Source organism: Pteropus medius, unplaced genomic scaffold, assembly GCF_902729225.1.
Source record: "Pteropus medius unplaced genomic scaffold, Ma_sr-lr_union100, whole genome shotgun sequence".
Classification (NCBI taxonomy): domain Eukaryota; kingdom Metazoa; phylum Chordata; class Mammalia; order Chiroptera; family Pteropodidae; genus Pteropus; species Pteropus medius.
This window is the reverse complement of record NW_024353909.1, coordinates 841513-866359: the sequence shown is the minus strand read 5'-3', so window position 1 is coordinate 866359 and position 24847 is coordinate 841513. Positions and strand designations below refer to the sequence as shown.

The 24847-nt window shown below is 45.5% G+C and overlaps 1 protein-coding gene and 1 long non-coding RNA gene across 2 annotated transcripts in view; both read right to left on the bottom strand.

The window, feature by feature from the left end:
* Positions 1-1636, bottom strand: part of CDH1 (cadherin 1) — a 65702-nt gene extending 64066 nt beyond the window's left edge. Inside the window, exons 1-2 of the mRNA XM_039851784.1 lie at positions 1535-1636; positions 531-645 (exon numbers count right to left, since the gene is read on the bottom strand). Of these exons, the coding sequence (XP_039707718.1) occupies positions 531-645; positions 1535-1582 (163 nt within the window). The 5' untranslated portion in view covers positions 1583-1636. The remainder of the gene's footprint in view (positions 1-530; positions 646-1534) is intronic.
* Positions 1637-2273: 637 nt separating this feature from the next.
* Positions 2274-24095, bottom strand: LOC120593872 (uncharacterized). The gene is made up of 3 exons (XR_005650456.1): positions 23301-24095; positions 10278-10445; positions 2274-2507 (listed from the first exon to the last, which is right to left on the bottom strand). It is a non-coding gene; the product is annotated as an uncharacterized LOC120593872 (long non-coding RNA).
* Between the last annotated feature and the right edge of the window lie 752 nt (positions 24096-24847).

Genomic DNA, 24847 nt, shown 5'->3' with positions numbered 1-24847 from the left:
TAATCAGTATTCTTTGGGGGAATAGTACCTGTATCAAATGTTTTCATCTCTATGAGCAAAAGCCACAGCTTAGTAACGGAGAGGGCTCCTCAGTCATCCCAGAGATGGTGCAGAATGGGGCCTGGGAGTGAGATGCTAGTTCAAATTCCCACTCCGCTGACCCTGGGCAAGTGGACTCCACCCTCTGAGCCTTCCTTTGCTCATCTATGAAAGGGGAATTGCCACTTCCCTCACGCCCTTCCCACGTATTAAGTTTTTGCAGTCTGAAATGACAGACTTGTCTCTAAAGTGGTCAGGACAATAGCAGACACACTGGAGGCCTCTAATTGATATCTTTCCCCCTTCCAAAAATAATTAACCATATCACGATAGCCCCCTCAAACACAGTGCTCAACCATGGTAAAAAGCTTAAATCTCTGCATCTGTGTAAATTCCAAGGGTGTCATTTGAGCCACAGAAAAAGGGGCTTGGCCAGTCCAGCCCAGGGGCGTGGGAGCGCAATTTCTCGGATCCTGGCGGCGCGCCCTCACCTCTGCCCAGGACTCTGCCTCTCTCCAAGTGCCGCCGCGGCACGATGAACGTGTAGCTCTCAGCGCCAAAGCCAGGACGGCAGGGCTCCGGCTCCTGGCAGAGCCATGATGAGACCTGGGATAGGGGAAAGGTATGGAACCGTGGTAGTGACTTGGGTGGGGGCGGGGGAGGGTCTCCTCCAGCCCACACCGAAACCGACAGCGCCACCTCTCCCTCGCTCCGGGCGTCGGGATTGTGGGAGGAACTCACCTCCAACCCCCCACCCCTGCCCCGCAGGCAGCCGCGCCAAACTCAGTCCGAGACCCGCCGCAGCCAAGCCTCCAGGAACGCCCGGGAGAGGGGGCTCCTGGGTCACCTCTTCCCGACCTAGAACCCCTTTCCTTCCCGTCTTTTTAGTTACAGTGGACTCATCTTTACTCTTCCCAAATCCACTCTCCTTATACCGGGAAGGCTCCCACTCCTGCCTAATTCCTCATACGGAGGGCGCCCTAACCTCTTTGACCCCACTTTCTGATCCCAGGGGTGCCCCTATACTTATTTACTATTTACTACCTTTTCTTTACCTGGCAGGTGCCATTATTTCTATTGATTCTCTTTTCCTTATCTCAGGGATCGTCCCCACTAATCCTGGCTCTTCCTAGACTTGCACCCGGGCTTCCCTTTTTCATATCCCGACCCCCACGACGCTCCAAGCCCCCCACTGCCAGCCCCTGGCCCATACCGCGGCCATCCCGGAGTCACCAGAGCCTGCAGCGAGGCGCGCCCCCACTTCTGGTACCTGCGGGGGCAGCAGGCAAAGCCGCGCTCGCTCCTCACCCGCTCCCACTCCCACCTCCTCCGAGTCCTGAGCGCCGCGCAGCTTCTAGGCTGCTCAGGCTCTTCGGACCCAAACTTTCTTGGAAGAGAAAGCGGGGACGACAGGAGAGAGGAAGGGACTGGGGGCCGGTGCGCGGATAATGCGCCAGGAAGGCGTCCGCCACAAAGCCAGGGGGATCCGACGTACCTGCAGCAGCAGCAGGAGCGCGTTGAGGCTGCGGCACTGAGGGCCCATGGCGCTCCGGGCGGGGGTCGGGTCGGGTCGGGTCGGGTCGGGTCGGGTCTGGCTGGGCTGGACCGGGATAGAGTCTGGCTGAACTTGCGCGAACTCAGGTGCTCTGCGGCTACCGACGCCACTGAGCTGGGCAGTGCCTCAGTCACCAGGTGAGCCTCGAAGGCCCCGCCCCTGGCACCGCTGATTGGCTGAAGATGCACCTGCAGGCCGCAGCCAATGCGCGGCGCGGCGCGACCCCAGCTTCCTCCACAGGCTGGGAGTGGACCGTCCGCCCCTGATCCCGCCCCGCTGCCTCGCGCGGACCCGGTGACCCGCTGGCTGGGCTGGGTGCAGGGGCTACAGGATTTCTATCACCAGCGGGTTCGAATCTCAGCCTCGCAGTCGGTAGCTCTCTAACACCTAGGCTTTATCCTTTACCTAGTTCTGTAGTTTTTAACTGCAGGTCTCTACTGGTTTCTGAGTCTGCAAACCAATTCACTGGGCAAGACTCATCTTTCCAAGTCTCAGTTTCTCCACCTTCCAAATGGAATAATCAGAAACATCTCCCTATATTGTTGTAAGGTTGTCATACAATAAATAAGAACAATGTTTCCTGCACCATAAAAGCCCTGTACAGATATGAGTGATAACAATAGGTACCGGGCATTGAAAGTTACTGTGCCAGGCTCTGTGCTAACTAAGCATTTGACTTTCACCATCTCATTTAATCTCATCTCAAAACAACCCAAGAGCTGTGCTACAATTTCCATTTGATAGAGAGGCAACTGAGGCATAAATAATTTGAAACCAGTAGGAGATGGCAGAGGACTGGAACTCTCACCTTCTTCTGATTCCAGGGCCCTTTCTTCTATCAGCTTCACTTTATGTGGCCCTGGATGGTCTTCCAGCTGAAGCTGCAATTTTCAATCTGTCCTTTAATGTCGACCTGGAAGAGACCCTTTAGAGATCACTCAAACCTGTTATTTGCAAATAACTCTTTCAATGTCCCATAGCAAGTCAACATCAAAGCCAAGACTAGAATCCAAGATCTCCTAATCCCCAGAAGGGGCTCTTAACACCACACCATAGCTACCACCGCCTCCTCTAGAGAATTATGTCCCAGTAAAATAATTTTAGGATCAAAAAGAACAGACATGCAAATGATAGGTCAGACTTCTCTGTCTGACTGGCAGGGGCCGGGCCCAACAGCGTGGTTTGGCTACCCTGATGAGGACATCGTCTTTCCCTTCACCCTCCAAGCATGGTCAGAACTACAAAAGTGTGGAGTCAGCTGCTCACTAGGTGTGCGGCCTTGGGCAAGCCCATGTTCTCATCCATACAGATGGGTTGATAGGAGCTGATGCAAGAAAATCACTAAACAGTACTTGGCGCCTAGTAGCAACTGCTCAGGAAATGTTTGGTGTGAAGGTTGTTCTTTGGAAAGGACCTCCTCCTACCCGCTTCCTCATGGGGAAGACCATGTTTTGAATATTTCACCCATAGTTAACCATGAATCTGAGCCCAATGAGGCTACTTTCTGAAGCCCAGAGGAGAGGTGGTGTCTCAAACCAAGACATTGTTTCAGGTCAGCTCAGCTTCCCCCGCCTCCCAAAACCTGTCCCCTCGGTATTAATGGGTTTCTGAGCGCACGCCCAGGCCATTTGGATTTCTGCATCTTGGCTCTCTCTGCTTCTTAACCCACCAGGAGGCTCAAAGGGAAAAGGCTCCAGTATTTCCTTTCCCACTGAGGCTCTTGCAGGACTGCACATTAAACAAGATAATGGAAATACAGAAAGAGGCGTTTCCCCCATGGGGCAGCCTTGTCCGTTTATTTTTTTTCTCCCAGTTATGTAAAAATACATATTTTATACCATCACTAGGCCCAGGGAGCCTTTAGGGCTCTGCTTTCCTCCGCCCAACAAGTCCTGGCCTTGTAACTCTGCAGTGACTCTCATCGACTCTTCCATTACACTCTGATAATTCAATAAAAAGGATTTTAGAAAACAATTAGGGGCAGTGAGGACAGGTCAGGAGAGAAGCTCTCTTCAGACTTCTCGGCAAGTCCTTCTCCAAGCTCCAGGGAGTGAGTTGGCCGTGAAGGGCTGCGCTCTCTCAGCTGTCCAGGGTGAGGAGGGGACACACAGAGGTACCCCGTGGAGGCAGAGCATTGTGAGACTGTGGCCTTCAGTGAATTGCTTCAGTGTCCTCTGACATCAAAAAAATTGAAGTGTCATTCTGAGGATCAAATGAGCAGAAGGTGAGCCTGTGCTGCCAAGGAGCCCTGCTGCTGACAGCGGTTGGTCTCATACTGATGGAGGGTTCCTATTCTGTGGCTAGCGGGAGTGGGGGTGGGGGGGAGCATGTCACTTGACCCCTTTTAGTCTTAGTTTCCTTGTCTATAAAATGGGAATGTTAATGACATTTAATTCACAAGGTTCTTGTAAATGCCCTAAAGTTACCTGTTAGCACTCTAGGCTCAGGACATTCCTCCCTTCCCAGGCAAAACTGTGAGCCCACATGAAGCCTCCCCACCCCCAGGCTCTCCATTCCCCACTCCCCATCAGTCTCAGGCTACCTCTGGCCTCCGCTTAAGGAAACTTTCACACAGACTGTTTAGTCATTTTGACCCTCCCAGGGTAATCTGCATTTTAAAGAGGGCTCTGGGGTATGCTTTATTTTCAAAGAATGAAAACTTGGAGCTAGTAAACGGCCCCCTGGATTCTTAACCTGGTGTGTGGATGGACTCCTAGGAGGTTGTCCGTGGAAACCCTGGGATTGTATGCAAACCTGTCAGTGCAGGTGGTAAGGTCCAATGCCTGCATTAGCTTCTCAACTGATGGGAAGAAAAGTTGCAGAGCTTGGAGCTGATCTCATTGAGGGCCTGTCCAGTGTTGATGGTAGAATTTCAGGCATCAACAGGGAAAATGAATATTGACTATAGGCCTGGCCAGTGCCCCTCCAACTGGATGACCGACACTACCACTGGTACTAACTGGGTATCCATCCTTAGGATGACAAACTCCAGGTTTCCTTATTGCAGGGTGTGTCTCTGAAGGACTTTCACTTCCTGGGTGTCTTAGCAACTGGTCAGCTTTGGAGCTAATGATTAATCTAATAATGGTATTCAGCTGGGAGAGGCAGTGCCTGCTCCAGGCTCTGCCGAGTGGTGCCCAACCCCCCAGCTGTCTGGGGTGGAATCCTAGGGAAATTAGAATTGGGAGGATTACAGCCAGATCAGGCTCCCAGCGGTGTGGGGTAGGGAGGATCCATTCTAACTGATCCTAGGAGCTCCTGACACCTCCGCTGGGCCTGGTCGCCTGCCAACACCCAGAGGAGGGAACTGGATATCCTGCTCTGCCTCCTGCTAAAATGATGGTAACTGATAGGGGTGCCACCCTTTGCAGCTCAGCCACTCGCGTCTACAAAAAACATTTTTATTTTAAAAACAAAGTGAAGAAAATAGTAAAATGTATACCAGGTATAATAAAACACCCTGAATCTATCATCTAGTTCCAACAATTATTTTTGAAATTTCTATAATTTTATAATTTGTAAACTTTGTAATTGTACCAAATCTTGTTTCATCTTTTCGCCCCCGCATTTTGTTTTTAATTAAGACTTTTTTGAAGAGCAGTGTTAGGTTGGCAGCAAATTTGAGAGGAAGGTACAGAGATTTCCCGTATGCCTCCTGCTCCCACACATGCACAGCCTCCCTCATTATCAACATCCCCCATCAGAGGGGTACATTTGTTAGAACTGATGAACTTACATTGACACATCCTAATCACCCAAAGTTCATAGTTTACATTATGATTCTCTCTTGGCGTTGTATGTTCCGTGGGCTTGCACAAATGTATAGTGACATGTATCCACCATTAGAGTATCATAGAGTCTCTTTACCCTAAAAATCTTCTCTTCTTCATCTGCCTATTTATCTTTCCTTCCCCCCTAACTCCTGTAAACCACTGATCTTTTTACTGTGACCATAGTTTTTCCTTTTCCAGAATGCCATGTACTCGGAATCATAAGGTATATAGACTTTTTAGATTGGCTTCTTTCACTTAGTAGTATACATTCAGGTTTCCTCCATGTCTTTTCATGGCTTGATAGCTCATTTCTTTTTAGTGCTGCATAATGTTCCATTGTCTGATTTACCACAATTTATTTATCCATTCACCTACTAAAGGACATCTTGGTTACTTCTAGGTTTTGGCAATTAATAAAACTGCTATAAACATCCATGTGCAGGTCTCTGTGTGTGTGTAAGTTTTCAACTGCTTTGGGTAAACACCAAAGAGCAAGGTTGCTGGATTGTATGGCAAGAGTATATTTAGTTTTGTAAGAAATTGTCACTGTCTTCCAAAGTGACTGCACCATTTGCATTCCCACCAACAATGAATGAGAGTTCCTGTTGCTCCACATCCTCATCAGCATTTGGTGTTGTCAGTGTTGTGGATTTTGGACATTTTAATTGGTGCGTACCCCTGCATTTTTATTTTTATTTTGGCAGAGTATTTCAAAGAAAATTCCAGATGACATGTCATTTTCCCTGTAAATATTTCAGTCTGCATCTCTGAGAAAGATTTTTAAAACATGGTCATCATCCTGTTAGTATTAATGCCCAATAAAATTCACAATAGTCTCTTAATATCATCTAATGGCTAGGCCACATTTGAAAAAAAAAAAATGTCTCTTTTACAATTAGTTTGTCTGAATCAGGATCTAAGCAAGAGCCATACTTCACACTGGGCTGTTATATACACTTAGTCTTTTTATATCTGTAACAGTCTCCCCATGCTTTTTTGTTCAGCTTTTTTGAGATATAATTGACAGCACATATTTAAAGTATATAATTTAACGAGTTTGGGGCACATGCATGCACTGTGAAATCATCAGCACAATCATGAAGATAAACAGATTCTTTTTTTGTTAGTTTCTATTTTTGACATAATTCCGGACTTAGGAAGTTTTTTTTTTTTAACTGTTACTACTGTTTTTGTTTTGTTTTGTTTTTTAAGATACCGTGTCACCTGTTAGATGTCCTACATTTTGTATTTGGTTCAACACATGCTCGCAGCATCGTTGAACATGTCCCTCTTTCCCATATGTCACATAGACTGGTACTTAGATCTAGAGGCTTGATTTAATTCAGATTCAGTTTTTCAGGCAAAACATATTTCATACTGAGTAGCATCATATCAGGAAACAAGAAAGTGCCTGGTTGTCTCTATTAGAATAACTAAGATTCAGTTGTTGTCAACTGATCCCTCCATTATCGAGTTCTCCATCAGCCTTTCACCTTGTGGTTTTAGCACCATGGATGATGGCTGTCCAGATCCATTAGCTCATTAGGGCAAACAACAAACATTTATTAAGCACCCCCATGTGCCAGGCACTCTGCTGACATTGGGGACATAGAAATAAACAAAATACGGTCCCTGCCCTTATGAAGCTCATAGTTAGTGAGGGATGTTGACAAGTAAACATTCATCCATTTATTTACTAAATATTATTAATTGTAGACTCTGTACCAGGAATTGTGCTAAATGCCAGTAATTACAATATGCTATGTAATAAAAATGATAGCTACCATTTATTGGGGCTCACCGTATTCAATATGGCTTCTCTCGCATAGCCCTTTGAGTGCTCTCACTATATCCGTTTTACAGATTTGGAAACGAGGGCTCAGAGAGGTCAAGAGATTTGTCCAGGCTTATACAGTAAGAGTGACAGAACTGAAATTTGAACCCAGGGATAAGGGCCTCCAAAGATTCTTAGTCTACATGTTGTACTGCAAAAGTCACAGCAGACTTTTATTTCTTTTATTTTATTTGAACTGAAGAGCATACTGCTTAATTTAGCAAGAAATGGTCTGTCGAGTTGACCTGAAATTCTAGACCCCAAGGCACCAAGAGAAGGTTGCAAGAGCATAGCCTGAGCTGCTGATTGTTGAGCCAGGCTGGAACTTCTAGTACAGTGAGGGCTGGGGTTGAGGTGATGATGACAGCTGGAACCAGAGGAGCAGGCCCTGGGCTGGATGGAGCATTTGGTCCTCCAACCTGCCTACAGAGCAGAAAGTATTCTTCCCATTTTCCAGAGGAGGCAACTGAGGCTCAGAGAGATGAATAGCCAGGTCATGGCAGAGGTAGGCTTGAGACTGGTGCTCCAGTTACAAGACCAGCATGGCAAAATGGTTCTCAGCATGACAGTTGGTGTGTCACTGCCTGGGTCTGAATCCTGGTCTGCCACGTACTAGTTCTAAGCCTTTGAACGAGTCACTTAAACTTTCTTCGGACCTCAATTCCTGCATCTGTACAAATGGGGATAATAACATCATCCATTTCATCGGATGATTAGGTGAAACAATCTAAGTGAATGTGACTGACAGGAAGTGCTAAATAAACATTAACTATTATTATGTTTACATTCTATGATGCTCAGGAGTTGGGGCTTTCCCTGAGCAGATGCCATGAGCAGCAAGCTCCCTCCAGCCTAACCTTCACCCTCCCCTAAGCCCACTGAGAGTGGGGGAGCTTGCTGCCATGGAGCTCCACAGCTGGCTGGGTGCCCTCTCTTTGCACAGATACCTTTGTACCTGATGACTTAAGAAAGACAGATAAAATGTTGTAGAATAGTTGTTGGGGCCCCACAGACCTGTTGCTTCCTGTCTCCCACCTGTAAGCAGAGAAGTTTCCACCCCTCCTCTCAGAGGCAAGAATTCAGTCCATGTGGGATGGAGAGAGGAAGCTTACCTCCAGGTTTGATAAGGCCAACCCTCTCCAGGCTCAGCAGCCAGTGAAATCACTCGCTGCCAAATTCTGCCTCCCCCCAAATCAAAGATACTTGGAAACAAAGAGCTTTTACTTTTTATAATTATTATTTTATTTTCTTAGTTTATGCTCTTAAATCCATAATGCGAAGTCCTCATCATTTAATTTCCCTTTAAAAAGGAACTTTGTGGCTAATACTATTTATTTATCAAATTCCAGGAGGTGGCTATAACCCAGTGTGAGGGATTGACCTTGTGAATTGAAGCAAAATCTCTTTCCTTCCCCAAGTCTTAGTTTCCTGTCTATAAGAAGATTCAGTTGGCCTGGAAGGATCCTTTCATTTTCTTCTACCTCTAAAAACTCTTGACTTTGAGCTTCTTGAGACTGGGAATTGTGTCACTGGCCAGGTTCACATTTCCTTCTCTTGGGGGCCAAGAGTTCTCATGTGAGTGATATTTATGGAATCATGATGCTATTTATTTATTGCTTTTCAGTTTTTAGACTCAACCTCCAGACAAAGCACAAAAGACTTAATTATAGTTACAGAACAAAATGGAAATATTATGAATAATATATAACTAATAAAAATTAGGAATTGCTTGATAAGAACACTATATCTTCATTCTCCAATGGTTATTTCTCTGGAGCAGGAAATTTGGGATGAGTGGTGAGTTCACAATTATTCATTATATTATTATGCTTTATAACTAATACATGTGATATATTTATTCTCTTTTTATTACAAATTATATCTTTAAAAAATAAACAAAAAGCAATAAGGGCAAAAGAAAATTTAAGAATAAGATAAAAGAAATAGATATAGCAAAAATAAAAAATTATTTGATCTCTTTCTCCACAAGTAGAAGCTTGTTCTGAATATGGTGAGCACTGAATCCTTTCTGGATGTATCTAAAATGGATTGAGTGGGGGTTGGCAATGAAAAGCATGAAGTTCTGATACATGCTTCAACACGGATGAACCTTGAAAACATATGCTAAATGAAAAAAGCCAGACACAAAAGACCAAATATTATATGATTCCACTTTATGAAATTTCCAGAATAGGCAAATCTGTAGAGACAGAAAATAGATTAGTGTTTGCCTAGGGCTGGGCAGAATTGGGGGAGGGGTAGGAGGGAAATTGGGAGTGAGTAATAATGAGTATGGCATTTCTTTTAGAGGGGGATGAATATATTCTAAACTTAGATTGTGTTGATGATTGCACAACCTGTGAATATACTAAAAACATTGAATTGAATGCTTTAAATGGCTAAATGATGTGGTTTATAAGAATAAAAAAATAAATTTTATCAGAATAAAGCTGTTTTCTTTAAGTTGGAAGAGGGGTCTTGTCTTGCTAAGAACAGTCTTAGTGGTGGTTCACTTCTATAGCCCTATACCTCTTGTTTTTGTTTAATGAATGGAAAAATCTAGAAACCTGTCTTCCATGCACATATATAATTATAATAACAACAACAATAATAATGGCTTTCATTTATATAACACTATGTTCCAGGTGTTAGCTCCAGGCACTTTTATATTTTCAGCATATGCACCTCCATGGGGAAGCTACTATCCTATCCCCTCTTGAGGAAACCAAAAGGTAAAGAGATTTTCCACGGCTAGTAAGTGGCAGAGATGCAGCAAACCCATCATGTACCCAGCCCCGTGCTCAGCACCAGCAATACAAAGTCCATCCTGAAGGCTACCATGCCCTCCACTGGCCATGAAGAATGACCCAACCAACCCAGTGCTAGGGTGACCAACCATCCCTTTTGCCAGGGACAGAGAGGGTTCCTGGAGGACAGGGTTTTTCAACGCTAAAAGCAGAAAAGTCCTGGGTAAACTGGGATGAGTTAGTCACCTTCCCAGAGTCAGTGAGCACCGTTGACTGTCCCTTCCTGTGCATGTGTGTGTGTGTATGTGTGCATACGTGTGTGTGCTCACCTACTCACGGGTTCCTGAAAGGAGTACATCTTTACCTTCCCAGGCTCAGCAGTTCTCAGTGAGGGTCAAAGTCTTGTAGGAGCAAAGGGTGGAGCTGGCCAGGCTGGAGTCAGATGTGGCAGGTGGAGAGAGCATCCTATAAGGGCGAAGAACTTCAGAGCAATAAAACTAGGACAAAGAGCAAGGTTTCCATCACAAGCCTTGAAAAAAACTTGAGTCCAGACTGAGGATGGGGGGCCTATCATTTTGCAAAGTAACTCTCCAAATTTTCATTCACTTTCCCATCCATGCATTCATTTAGTAAACACGCATTGGGCACCTGGTGTGTGCCAAGTGCTTTGCTGGTGAGGAAGGAATCTCCCTGGCCTCAAGGAGCCTTCCGTCTAGTGGAATAAACAGACAAGGAAACCAGGTATTTACAATCCAGGGCAATCAGCAAAGAAGACATGAATAATATTTAACAAATGGTAGAGCGTGGGTGCTGGGCCAATCAAACTGACCAGCCATTAAGAATCAGAGCAGGTTTCCCAGGTCCCCTGGTGTACCAGGCTTCAGCCTTTTGGTTGCTGAGTGGGGGGCTGGTTTGAAGGTCATGTGAGGGGCTACAGGTGTGGGGAGCACTTGAGGAACTCAGGGAAGCCAGCTGATTACCAACTGATATGGAAAAATTTCAATACAGTATTTTAGTAACTAGAATAGCCATATTAGTGACCCTGGTGGGAGACCAGTTCTGATGGTAACGATTCAAGATTAACAAGGTATGTGATGGGGAGGCACAAGGGGCTCAGGGAAGGCTTCCCCGGGAAAGTGACATCTAAGTTGAGTTCGCCAGAGTGTTCCTGACAGATGGGGGAGGGCTCAGCATTTCAGGTAATTCAGTCTAGTTGGAGAAAGGAGAGGCAGGTAAGGACAGGTAAGGACAGCGTTGAGGGCGTGGGGGGGTTGTGTTAATCATGGTCAGCAGCTTGGCCTATGTCCTCAGAGCAATGGGGAGCCACTGTATGGTTTTAATTAAGATCGGGGAGTCACCTGATACAGTTTGCAAATCCCCTAGGGCAGGGGTCCCTGACCCCTAGGCCTAGGACTGGTATTGGTCCCTGTTAGGAACTGGGCTGCACAGAAAGAGGTGAATGGCAGGTGAGCAAGCGAAACTTCATATATTTGCAGCCACTCCCCAGCGCTAGCATCACCACCTCAGCTCCACCTCAGATCATCAGGTGTTAGATTCTCTCAGGAGCACTGGTCCCTGGTGCTGAAAAGGTTGGGGACCGCTGCGCTAAGGGATACGAAGGAATCTATTTTTCCAAAGACAAGAATTAACTTTAAAACACCTGTCAGATGTCACGCAGCAGGTTGGACATGACACAAAAGGAATTGCTCACTTCTAGAGCACCTTCTCCTTTGAATACCATGTGCCAACAAAGCTGCCCACTCGTGTACGGTATGAGGCTTCGGAATTTGCCAAGCACTTTATGGATTACATGGCGCTTTCCATCCATGCTCGTTTGATTTTCCACCACAGCACTGTATTGTAGGCAGTGACACTCTTCCCATTTCACGGTTGAAGAAAGTGAAATACCAGGAGGTTTCAAGATCTGGGAAGCAGGGAAACCTTGACTCAAATCCAAGCATTAAGACTCCTCATCCAGAGTTTTTGCCCTCCACTCTGCTGTGTTTTGGCATTTGTATTGGTCGCTTTGGATTGTAAATGCCAAAAACATAAGTGCCTAAGCATGAATAAGAGAATCTGGAGGCTCACGTACTAAAAAGTTCATGATAGATAAACTTCAGGCATAGATGTCTCCAAGTGGTCAAGTGGTCAAATCATGTCATCAGGGATGTCTTGCTCTGTCTTGGCTTTCTGCTATGTTGACTTTCTTAGATTCTCAGATTGTTAGATTCTCCTGTCAAGGCAGAGACCTAACAGTTTAGCAATCCCAGCCATGAAGAACTATACTTTTCTGATAGGTAGAGCAAAAGTCTCAAGTTTCACTTTTATGCCCTGAGTGGGCTCAGGTGCACACCTCTGAAGCAATCCTGTGGCCACAGAGATAGCTGGGTGGTTCTGATTGCCTAAGACTGGGTCATGTGTCCAGCCCTGGAGTGAGGCAAGAGAAAACAGCCTCTCAGGACCACATGGACTAAGGGTAGGGGAGCTGTGGTCTCCTAAAGGAAAATGATGATGCTGTCACCTAGAGAAGAGCAAACAGATACTAGGCACATAAAAACTAACATTCAAGCAACAGCATGATTCCCCAGCATCAGGAGGTGGCTACCCACCTGGGGTGGGGGTGGGGAGATGTTCACTCTGACCAAGGAGCTCAAAATGGTGGCAGGCATGGTCTGCCTGGGGCCTGCCCCTTGGGGTGAAAGCCCAGAGCTAGCCAGCAAGCTCCAGTCCAGCCTGGAGCCCCAGAAACCACTTCCCTTTTTCTGAATGCTAGTTATCGGTCTGTGCCTGCTGGGGCTCGGGTGGGAAGTTCGTTTCTCTTAGTAGACAGAACTTAGTCATAGTATGACCTAAAAATCTAAAAAGCTATTTACAAAATTTAAAAAGAGTCAAAAATAGCCTGACTGTGGATAGAGGCTGGGGTCAACTCTGCAATAGATTTTCCCCACTTGTGAGCCTATCTTTCCTCCATATCCCATTCCTGATGAGACCTGTCTTTGCGCTATGCTTTATACTGTAAAACCACCCAAAAGCCGGAATTGGGTAGTGCTCAAATATATAAACTCTAGAGGCAGAGAGCATGGCTCAAATCCCAGCTCTGCCACTTACTATGTGCAGGTTATTGACTGTGCCTCAATTTCCCCATCTATTATGGGTTTGATGGTATAAAACCTCCCATTTAGGGTTGTCTAGAAATCAGGTGAACTGGTACATATTCAGACAAGTGTCTAGCACAGGATAAGCAATATATATAAAGGTTGCTATTATGTGCTACAGTAACCGTTTTTCATCCATCTCAGGATGAGGATCCTGGAGGACGGGGCCAGGCCTGCCTTGTCTGTCACTATATTCCTAGTACCCAGCACAGGGCCTGGAACAGAGCAGGCCAAAGTTAAATATCTGTTCAGTGAATAAATGAATGAATGAATGGCCACTGCCACAGGAGCCAGGACTACTTGCCCAAGTAAGTCAGAGACGGAGCTCTGAGGCTGGGCCTGGCATGCAGCAGATTTGAAGGAAGTTCCACAAAGAGCTGATTCAGGGTACACATGGGAAATACCCTTTCCTTGGTGCCCAGAATTTCTCGGATTTCAAGCCGTCTTTCTCTTTGGTTTAGCTCCCTCTGCATCCCCCATTTTTAAAGTTAAATCATGCGTTACATGTTTGGTGTACAGGTCTCTGAGTTTTGACAGACACATGCAGTTATATATCCACCCCTCTACTCAAGATGGAGGATAGTTCCATGATGTGATGTCACAAAATTCCTGTGCCCTTTGTAGACAGCCTCTTCATCCACCTCTAGTCCCCTAGTCCCTGGCAGCCACTGAACTCTTTTTTGTCACAGCAGTCTGCCTTTTCCAGAATGTCCTATAAATGGAATTATACAGTATGTGGGCTGTTGTATCTAGTTTCTTTCACTTAGCAAAATGCTTTTGAGATCCATCTACATTGCTGCATATATGTATTTTAATTCATTCTCCCTTGCTCGTTCATTTTCTCTCTCTGTCTCTCAGCTTTGGACTCTTATGAATAAAGCTGCTAGAAACTTTCATGTGTCTTTGTATGAGCATATGTTTTCATTTTTCTTGGGTAAATACCCAGGAGTAGAATTGCAGAATCATATGGTTAGTGCATATATAACTTTTTAAGAAATGGCCAAACCGTTTTTCCTAAGTGGCCATACCATTTTATAATGTCATCAGCAATATATGAGAGTTCTAGTGGCTCCACATCTCCTCCAGCACATGGTCAGTCTTAAATTTTAGCTATTTCAGTAGTAACATAGTGGTATTTTATTGTGATTTTAATTTGTATTTACCTAATGACTAATGTTGAGCATCACATGTCTTCCTTCTTTCTTTTAAAAAATGACATAATATCCACAGTAAAAAAAAAAAAAAATTATGCAGAGGTAAAAAGAAAAAAGAAAAATTCAAATAAAAATCACCTATTACCCTACCCTAGGGTTACTCACAGCTGACATTTTGAGTTATATCCAAACTTTGTCTCTTCAGACAAACATATAATTGTATTTTTTATTTATTTATCTGAGTAATACATGCACCTGGTACCAAGTCTGAAAGGAATGAAAGGCTAAGTGTTGAGAATAAGTTTCCCATTTATTCGGCTGCCCAAGTTAAGAAGTCTAACTAAACCTGAGGTAGCAGAAAACTTGGATCATCGACAGTTCTTTGATGTGCTGGTGGGAGTGCAATGAACAATTCTAGTAAAACTAAACATTCATGAACCCAGCACCCCAGAAAGTCCATTCCTCAGCATTTAAGCAGAGGAAACACCGGAAACACGTGCAGCACGAGACCCGGATGAGACTATTCATATATGCATTATTCATAATAGCAAAAATCTGGAAAAACCCAGATGTCCATTGACGGGATAATGGATTTTAAAAATGCAGTATATTCATACAATGGCTGACTACAAAGCAAGGAAGAAATGAATGGACTGCGGCCATGCACAGCAGCATGATGAATCTTAATATGATGTTGAATGGAAAAACTAGTTCCAAAAGATCCCACACAGCATGATACTCTTCTTTTAAAGGTTAGAAACAACTAAAAGTACACATAATTTAGAGTTAGACCATATTTATATATATGGTCTATATACACAAAAAAAAAACAAAGAAAGGAAAAACACAAACATCAGAAGACTGGTTACCTCTTGGGGGATGTGAAGGGGTAGGGTAGAGAAAGATCTCTAGGGAGATATAAGGTATCATTATGTTCTATTCCCTGGGTTGGCTGGAGAGTTAAAAATAAATGAATAAGTAAATCAGATTGACAACTGGGCACGCACAGACCAATAATACAAGTGTATCATGAACCAGGGATTATAGCTAATCTAATTCTGTGCGCAGGAGGTGAGTTCAAAATTAAGAAGTCATTCTTCCTCCCTGATCCCCCAGCCACTTCTGTTCTCCCCCACTCCACGGGCAACTGCTGATCCCACTTTCAGTGTCTCCTTCAGGAATAAACTACCTTTCTCGACCTATTCTACAGAGTAACCTGTGTTTTCACCCAATACCAGTTTGGGGACAGCCTACCGCATCAGTAAATATAGATTCCCAATAGCATTTTAATGGCTGTATAATTTTCCATTGTTTAGATGCCTATAATTTATTAATATCCTTTTTGATAGACCTGGGTTTTTTCCAATGTTTGTTCTTATCAACAATGTTATGAGGTATTCCTTTATATATAAACCTTTGAGGATTATATGGATAGGTCTATAGGATAAATTTCTGTAAGTGGAGTTACTAGGTCAAAGATTATGTGGATATTTCAGGTTGTTGAGCCATATATGTACCCACCAACAAGGAGGGAGATGCCTGTCTTTGCGAGGTCTGGCAGCCGGCCTGGTGCTGCGAGGTCTTTTGTTCCTAAAGCTACTCCAGAGGTTATTCATCAGCAAAGCAATGTTACCCATTCCCAGGACCTCCCTGTGGGGCAGCAGGAAATGGGGTGGCTTCTAGGGCAGAGAACAACAAGTCTTTATTAAAACGCTATTCACCAAGAATGCTGTATTAGTACAGATCTTGGCCTTGCATTTGGGCAACTCCCTGCAGACTGGAGTGGGTCTATGTCTCCTGGGTGGAGAGGAGCAGGAGTCCAGGGTGTGCTGGGCTCTTCAGCATCAGCCCCACTTCCGTTCACTCAGTTATGCAATAATATGCAGCAGATAAGAGCTGGTACTGGAATCAGATGGCCTTGATTAAAATCCTTGTTCCTTCACTTCCTAGCTGTGTGACTTTGGGCAAATTTAGAAGCTTTCTAGCTGATACTACCCACCTCATGGGGTTTTTTGGCATCTAAGTGTGTTAGTATATGTAAAGTGCTCAAAACATACTGGGCATGCTGCAAGCATTTTATTATTGTTAACTACCACCAGGTACCTGCCCTGGGCTAGACCCATAGCCTCAAGGTGCTCAGACCACGGGGAAATGGACAGGTAAAGAGGCATTTACACTTCAGAGTGATGAGTGCATTCATGCAGATGCTAAAGAAGTTCTCATAGGAGGGATGCCAAACCTGGAAGGCTTCTTCGAAGAAGTGACATCATGACAGGAAACAAGTCACTTGTAGGCTAAAGGAGAGGCAAAATGGCTTTGAGACGAGAGACTGGCCACTGACTCCTTTTACTGGAAATGTCAAGATGGGATTTAGAGATTTTTCAGTCTCGGATTTCAATTCATCGATTTCTCAGCACCTGCCTGGGTCCCAGGTACTATGCTTAGTGCTTAGGTGAGAGCATAGGCTGGATTTAATAAAGCAGAGGCCTTTGGTGAGCCTGAGATCTAACTGGGAGGATGGACATGAAACGCCTAAGAACCAGACTCTGATGAGATCTACTAAAGGAAGGGGAAAAATGTCAAGAGAACAGCTAATTCTGACATTCTCAGGATTGTGGAAGCTTTGCAGAGAAAACTTTCGTAGGACTTGGTCAGATTTGGGGAAGGGTGGGGTGAGAAGGAAAGGTGCCCCAGGTAGCAGGAATAACACAAACAAAGGTGAGACAGTAAGAAAGCTCCTATTCCAGGAAGGGGAATTGTTCAGAGTTGCTCGTGGGGCCTGTATCTGAGGAGAGGTGAGGGGTGGGCAGGAGTTAAGACTGTAAGGTCAACTGAGGCCAGGGCCTGGACGGTTCATATGACTTGCTACTTGGACTTCATCTAGTAGGTCATGGGAACGGAACAGAAGTGTTTAAGCAGAGAAGGGACGTGATGAGATCTGTGTTCTGGAAAGTTCACTCTGGCACAGAGGGGGGTGGAGTCCTTGAGAGGCAAAACAGCTGAAAGGCCACTATGATCATCTAAGCAAGAACTCTGGTGGGCACGGAGAGGACGGGTGGGGTATTTGTAAGCGGCCCTCTGAAACACTTGAAACTGAAATCAAAACCCTGAAGTTATTCACTGGTAGCTCATGAGTCGAGATGTCTAATATCCCTAGAAAAATAAACCTGTTCTGACTCCAGCCAGTAGGAATAAGAGCAACCTGATATGCTTGTTGATTAGAATTAAGGAAACTTCTTCCCCTTTGAGGGTCAACTGAATTATTAAAGGGAATAAATAAGAGTGTGACATATAAAAGTGAAATGACTTGATTTTATTGTTTTTTCCTTAACGGAAACAATATATGAGATCAACATTTAAAGTATTTCTCAAGGGTCATAAGTAACATGTACTCCACCAAAAACAATCTTGACTTCATTTCCATAGAGACATACAGAGGGAAGACGAGGAGGAGAGACAAAAGGGTGGGGTGATCTCAGGAGGAGAAGGAGGGAAGACTGGCCAAGGGGGAGGTGGCTGAGCCAGTAGCAGAGGGAGGAGGAAGATGGCATCGAAGGGAGGTTCATGTGTTGGGCCTCGAAGTGGACTGTGTAAGAATCTTGGAATTGAAAGGTCCTGAGTTCAAATCTCCACCAAGTTTCTCCACGTTTCTTAGCCCCAATTTCCTTACCTGTCAAATGGGAACATAAGTTCCTTGTCTTATGGCACAATGAATGTTAGGGGATCTGTGTCTTAGAAAGAGTAGATTTCTCTGGTTACCTGATTGGAGTGGGACAAAAGAAATTGCTCTGTAGACTTACCTGGCATTTAGAAAGCTCTTAAGACAAGGGTATCATCATCATCATCATCACAGCTTTACTTATTATAATTTCCTTTTGAAGTTCTGATTGGCTATTTGCTATTCACAGCTCTTCAGCTGCTCTTGTTAAAACCCTTCTAGACTCATTGATTCATGGGGTCACCCAGCGTGGAGGGTGGTCTCTCAGATCTTCAGTACTGGGTTTGACACAAAGGCATCCTGCTCCATCCTCAAGCTTTCTCACTGCTGGGCCTGCCAGGAAGCACCAGGGGCAGATGGGGTAACTTGTTCCTCTTACCCCCCATAAATCCCCTACCGCCTGGCAGCTCATGAGATGACGCAAGCAGAATGTCTGAAGCTCTCTCCTTCATGCCCTATAATCAGGCCTCATCCCTCAGCCTTTACTCCTTTCCCCAGGAAACCACTCCAGAGCAGACGTAAGAAATATGAAATAAGGGATATGGGTTCTCTTTGAGACATGAAGCCTACCACTTCTCCTTCCCTTTTCCTCTTCTTCCTCTCTAGCTGATCACAACTTCCCTCTTCCATCTCTAGTGGGAAGCAGGACAGAGGCTGCGGGAAATTGGCACCAATGCCCTTCCCTTCCAGGGTCCCCTGGCCTGTATGCAGCCCAGACCTTCCTCCAGAATCACACACCCATATAACCTAACTGCTCCTGAACATCTCCACTTACGTGTCCCATAAGCGCCTTAAAAGGCCTGTTGAGACCCAGACTCATCATTGCCCTTCTCCTACCTGCTCCTCTGTCTTCATTTCAGAAAATGGCACCATTATCGATCAAGTTGCCCCAGGCCAGAAACCTGAACATTTATCTTTAACACATTCTTCTCACTCATGGCCCACCGGATCCTCTCAAACATTCCTGAATCCACCCACTTGCGTCCATTCCCACCACCTCTGCCCGAGCCAGCATCAGCCCTACTTCGATGACGGCGGTGTCTTCTGCACTGGGCAATTCCCCTCGGCCCACCAGATCCACTCTCCTCCCCTCTCCCCATCACTCTGTGCCCCAGAAGCCGGACCTGTATGTGTAGCTCCCTGTATTCTGGCTTTCAGCTGGTTAAATTGAGGGAAGGAAACTGAAAGAAGGGACTGGGAGGAGAGCGAGTTCAGACTTCCCCATCCCCTCCCTCCCTCGCTGAGGTTGGCAATGGCTGCATTCTGTAACCTATGGCCACCTGTCATGTGGATCTTCCTCCACAGCTCTAGCTCTCACTGGGGTCTCAAAGGCCATTTCCTCTACTTGCCCCTTAGACATAAGGGTAGTAATGGCTTCCCATGTATTAATCCCAAGATGCCTCGCTATCTCGTGTTGGTTACTGTTGCCCAGGGATTATCAATCAGGGATGTTTTTGCCCCTCTGGGGACATTTGGCAATGTCTAGAGATATTTTTGGTTGTCACAACTGGGTAGAGATGCTACTGGCATCTAGAAGGTAGAGGTCAGGGATGCTGTTAAACATCCTACAATACATGGGACAGCCACCCACAACAAAGAATTGCCCCTCTCAAACGTGAATAGAGTTTAGATTAAGAAATCCTGCAACCCTGCCCACCACACTGTACTCCCATTATTCTGCTCAGTTAATATTTTGAGTTTGCCTCTGTTTCTGCCCTCCCCCTGCTTCCTTACTACAGGGCCAGAAATAGAACACTGAAGCTGTCAATGCTGCTCCATGAATAGGGACATGTGCTGGATTAATTGGAAATATTGAGGAGAAACTGCCGGGTCAGGCATAGATCACCATAATAGTGACTATCAGGAGAGATTGAAAGGCGGCCCGAGGAGCAGTGGGATGGAGAGAGAACACAGGACAGCATCATGGCAATGTGGTTTTGGCTATTATATGTTGGGGTAGTGGTCAGATTAAGGAACTGTGTGGTCTTCATTATTAAAAAAAAGAAAAAAGAAAAAAAAAAGGCGTTTAATACAGAGAGTGTGTAGAACTGAGAACTCAAGATTTAGACTTCGGAAATTTGTTTTTGGTTCCATTGACCCGATCTGGTACTAAAGGCTCTCTCTGGCATTGAACTGATGGAAGAAATAAAAGTTATCTATGCTTTCCATCATTACGACCTGAAAATATTTCCAAAGTACATGGACAGACTGGCTCCATCCTACCACAGAAAGCTTTCACTAAAGTGACAGTGGCACTTAATACTTGTTAAGGACCTGTGCCCTTGTACAGGATCTCAGGTCTTCAACAAAGAATTGACAGCGATGCCCTCTGAAGACCATCGTGCTAGTTCTGGGAGGACTGTAGCGCCATCTGAATATGTAGCGCTGGGGGACAGGCTCCTCTGTGCTGAAACAGGTCAGTGGCTGGCTGGCCGGGATGTAACCTGTGCACTCAGAGTGTAGGTGCTGTGAGCGAGAGGGAATCTAATGCCAATATCCCACAGCTGTTGCTCCTGTCAGAGAAAAAAAATTCCTCCTGAACCACATATCCTTCCATTTCTTACAGGAAATTCAGCTCCATTATCATCTTATGGGACCACCAGCATGTGTGCGGTCCATGGAAACATCTTTGTGTGGTGCATAACTGTAATAAAAACTATAAGGATAATATTTATTGAGTACTTGCTGCGTGTGTTACATGCATTAACTTGATTACTTACCTACTGCAGCAACTCTGTGAGGCATGCACTCTTGTTATTCCTATCTCATTGGGTAGAGAAACTGATACGACAGAGAGATTGTAGCTTTTCACGACTGGCAGAAAAATGACTTGAACCCAGGCACTGGGGCTTCAGAGTCCATACTCTTACACATCCTGCTGTGCTGTCTACCGTTCTTGGGGGCTTCTCTCCCCTTTTCCAAAGTCCACTGTGGCGCCTTACTGCCTCAAGCCCAAAGCGTCTTCCCTTGTCGACCCTCCTCATTCTGCCACTCTAGTGCTTTTCATCTCTTCTGACCTGGCCACCCTGGTCGTGCCCCTTCGACTTGGGTTGTTTTTTTCTACTTCACTGGTTCCCCTTGAAACAAGATGCTAAGACCCAAACCAGACTGGGCTCCCCTATCTATTTGCTATAACCACCCTCAGGGCCTCAGTTGATGGCAAGAAAAAACATAGGACTCTCCAAGTCCATTCCTTTTCATTCTAAAATTCTAATAACCGCTCTTTTCCTGCCTTCTCTCTTCCTTTCTTTCAGCCCCTTAGCCAACTCCCATACATCCTTCAAGGCCAACTCAAAGGGCTTCTTCCTTCAGGAAGCCTGCTTAGATTTTTCTAGCTCCTAAAGTTCCCTCTCACTCTTCCCTAAACTGTAGGTAAATTTTAATACTCAGATTAGCATTTGATTCTTCTTTCACTTTCTGGTTATAAACTGGCCCTCCTCAAAGAAAGTGAACACTCTTTGAAAGAACCTATCAGATAAAATGCAGAGCATCGATTTAGCTTTTCCAGCTTCATTATTTGAAGTACCACCTTCACTGTTTATGGCATCTCTGAGTTCTACCTTCACTAATCTTTACTTAATATTGTTTCTTTAAATGTACTCACTATTTAAAAGTTAAAGAAATGCATTTTAAATAAAAATATTAACAATATTATAAATGGAAAGCCAGCATCATTTGTCATACTAGAAAGTAAGTATAAAAACAATGACAATGGAACAATGTCGTTAAATCCTAGGTCTTCTTTCTCTGGTTAAAGATGTCAAAGATTTACTAAAAGCAAAAAAGGAGTGGAGGACTCTTTCCTTGGTGCAAGCAAGATTGAAAGAAAATTGAAAATAGAATAACTTTCTCTGTGTGTGATTCAGGATCATTTAATATTCTAATACCTTGCTCATGTATCACCTAAAATCATCTCACATCCCACCACAGGCACGAAGCCCACAGTCTAGGAAACAATGGTTTAGTCAGGACAGACAGTACCAGTTCCATCTCTCAACTCTGCCACACTCCAGCCTCAGTTTGCTCCTGAAATGGGTTAATCACAACCACTCTGGGACTGCTGTCAAGGGTGAATAAGATGCCACATGTGGCAGTCCTGGATTATCTTGGTTCTGCTGCTTAGTGTCTGGGCATAGCCATGGGTGACTTACCCCACCTCCCTGGGCCTCAATTTCCACATTTCCAAAAAGGAAGTTACGAAATCTGCCTTGATGAGTTGTAAAGCACCTTTATTCAACAGATATTTATTGGATATCTGCTATGTGGCAGCCACTATTCTATGGAATGGGATGTAGCAGTGATGAAAAGACAAAAATCCCTATCCTCGTGGAGTTTATGCTCAAAGGGGTGCGAAGAAGGAGGAAAAAGACATTAAACAGGACACCTAGATAAAATATATAGTACAGTACGGTGAGGAGTAATAAATGCTGCACAAAAATAAGGCGTGGGGGGTGGAAGGCAGGGTTGTAAGTCTAAAGAGGGTACTTCAGGGATAGACTGAAATGTCAACTGACAAGTTGACATTTGAGTGATGCCTGAAAAAGGTAAGGGAGAACGGCACGCCAGGCAGAGGGCACAGCAAATGCAAAGGCCCTGAAGTGAGAGGCATCCTGGACTATTTCAAGAAGAGCAGGAGGCTGATGTAGTAGCCAGAACAAGGATGTGAGTGAGCAAAATACAGCAGCAGGAGATGAGGTCCCAGAGGTATCAGGGTCATATCCTCTAGAGCCTTTAATGGGATATTTTAAAACTTTGATTTTGATTTGGAGTGAAACTTTAGCATATTGTGTGGCACATGGTAAGTACGTAATTCGCAGAAGCTCTAATGATAATAATTGCTTTAAATTACTTGGCATCATCTCCCCAGAATGCCTCAGTTGTCAAGTTCCAGAGGCCTGCCCTACCTTGCCCCATCAGCTGGCCCTGATGGGAAGGCAGTGGGGCCAGGAATGGATAGAACCCAGCCTGAGCATTCCTGACCTACTCTACTCACCCCTCTCAGATTCCTCCCCAGGCCCACCACGCCCTTGCAGCTTGCTGGGCAGCCGGCTCAGGAATGCTGAGGCAGCTGAGGGATGGGCAGCTCCCTGCCTGCCTCGAATTTGGAGAAGGCCTACAAGAAACAGCAAAAATAACAGTAGCAGTTACCACTTTTTGAACACCAACTGCACATGAGGCACAGCTCTGAGTGCTTTTGAGCGTTTTCTCACAGTGGCCCCCTTTCAGCACTTCCAGTGAGGTGCTGTCTTGAGGAAACTGAGGCTTAGAGGTGATCAGGCTGGTGGGTCACTCACACCTGTGACTTCTAAGGACTACGATACTCACCAGGCTCTGCTGTATCAGACCCGGGCTCCTTTCTGACAGGCTCCCCCTTCAATCAGGGGCCCCTGAGAGAGAAGAATCTTGCAGCTCCTGCCTGCCAGCTCTGTGGCTGCCTGCAGGCCCAAACAGGTCCCAGCTGCCTCCTCAGTGGCTGAGGATGGAACAGAGTAAGAATCTGGTTTCTCCAGCTCCAGGATGGAGCTGAGGCTGCTGAGTCAGGCCTTTTCCCAGGGCTTCTGGGACCAGGCCTTGCGCTGAAGTCAGCCTCCAGCCCAGGCGTGGGCACCTGGGCCCTGCCTCTCCCTTACTTGTCTGACCTCATATCTCCACCGCACTCTCTCTCTCTAGCCGCACTGGCGTCCCTGCTAAACACTGCTGACACTGCTGAGCCCTAGCAAGCACACTGCTGCCTCAAAGCCTTTGTACTTCCTTTTAGTGCACACTTGCTTCCCGATCTCCTCCAGTCTGTGCTTAAATGCCACCTTCTCAGTGAGGCCTTCCCTGACTACTAGAACCGAGTCCCCGCCCCAGTTCCCTACTTACTTCTCGGGTTTACCTTCCTCTTTAGCCTTACCTTTCAGTGTACTGTGTATTTTACTGATTTTTCTAGTTTATCCTCTGTCTCTCATTGAACAAGGACCCTCACGGTGCAGCATGAGGTGGTGGTGGCGGTGGCGACACTAGCCGTCAGTTACCCTGGGGTGCTTAGAGTAGCAGACTGACCTCTGCCCCTGAGTTAGAGGCTGACTGTCCATACAGCCACCTGGGCCCAGTATTCTAGGTATCCAAGAATCCAAATTAACACTTGGCCTCCCAAAGTGCTGTGAAGACACATTTATCCACACAGGAGGGTAGAATATCTTTAACCGTTTACCATCTCAGCTCATATGGTATGTTACCACAACACACATTTTTGCCCAGAGCCCCACCATGTGTTAGGACTGGAATTTTTAAGTTTTCTGCATCTCTATATGCCTAGCATCCAGAATGCTACCTGACACTGAACACGTGCTCAGTAAATAGTTGTTAAATGAATTAATAAAAAGGCCCAGGGGTGATATCCCGCATACTCAAGGGGACCCCAGAAGTGGTTAGAAATACTATGGCTTTTCTGTGTCAGGACCTCAGAGTTTCAGGATCAGGTGAGGCCGAATCTGTCTTGGAGGGGGTGGGTATGCCATACCTTAAGTGCTTCTTCCACTGCCTGCCTTCCTGACCCCAGGCCCGTATCATAGCTGGAGTTTCTCATTCTTTATAGTAAAGAGAGCCCATACTTGGGAATCAAGGAGACTTGGACCCCAATACTGTCTCTGTCACTTCCTGGCTATGTATGGTCGTTATTCTCTCTCTCCCTCAATTTCCATTAAAAAAGGAAACCATAAAACCTCTCTTTCCATGGTTGAGAGTGGGAGAATGCATGTGCCTGACTCCATGCACGTGAAGGGCATGACCAGTAATTGCTGTTGCCATTGTCGCCACCACCATCACCATCATCATCACCTTCATCAAAATGTCCAAGACAGTTCCTGGCACACAGCATACTCCCATAT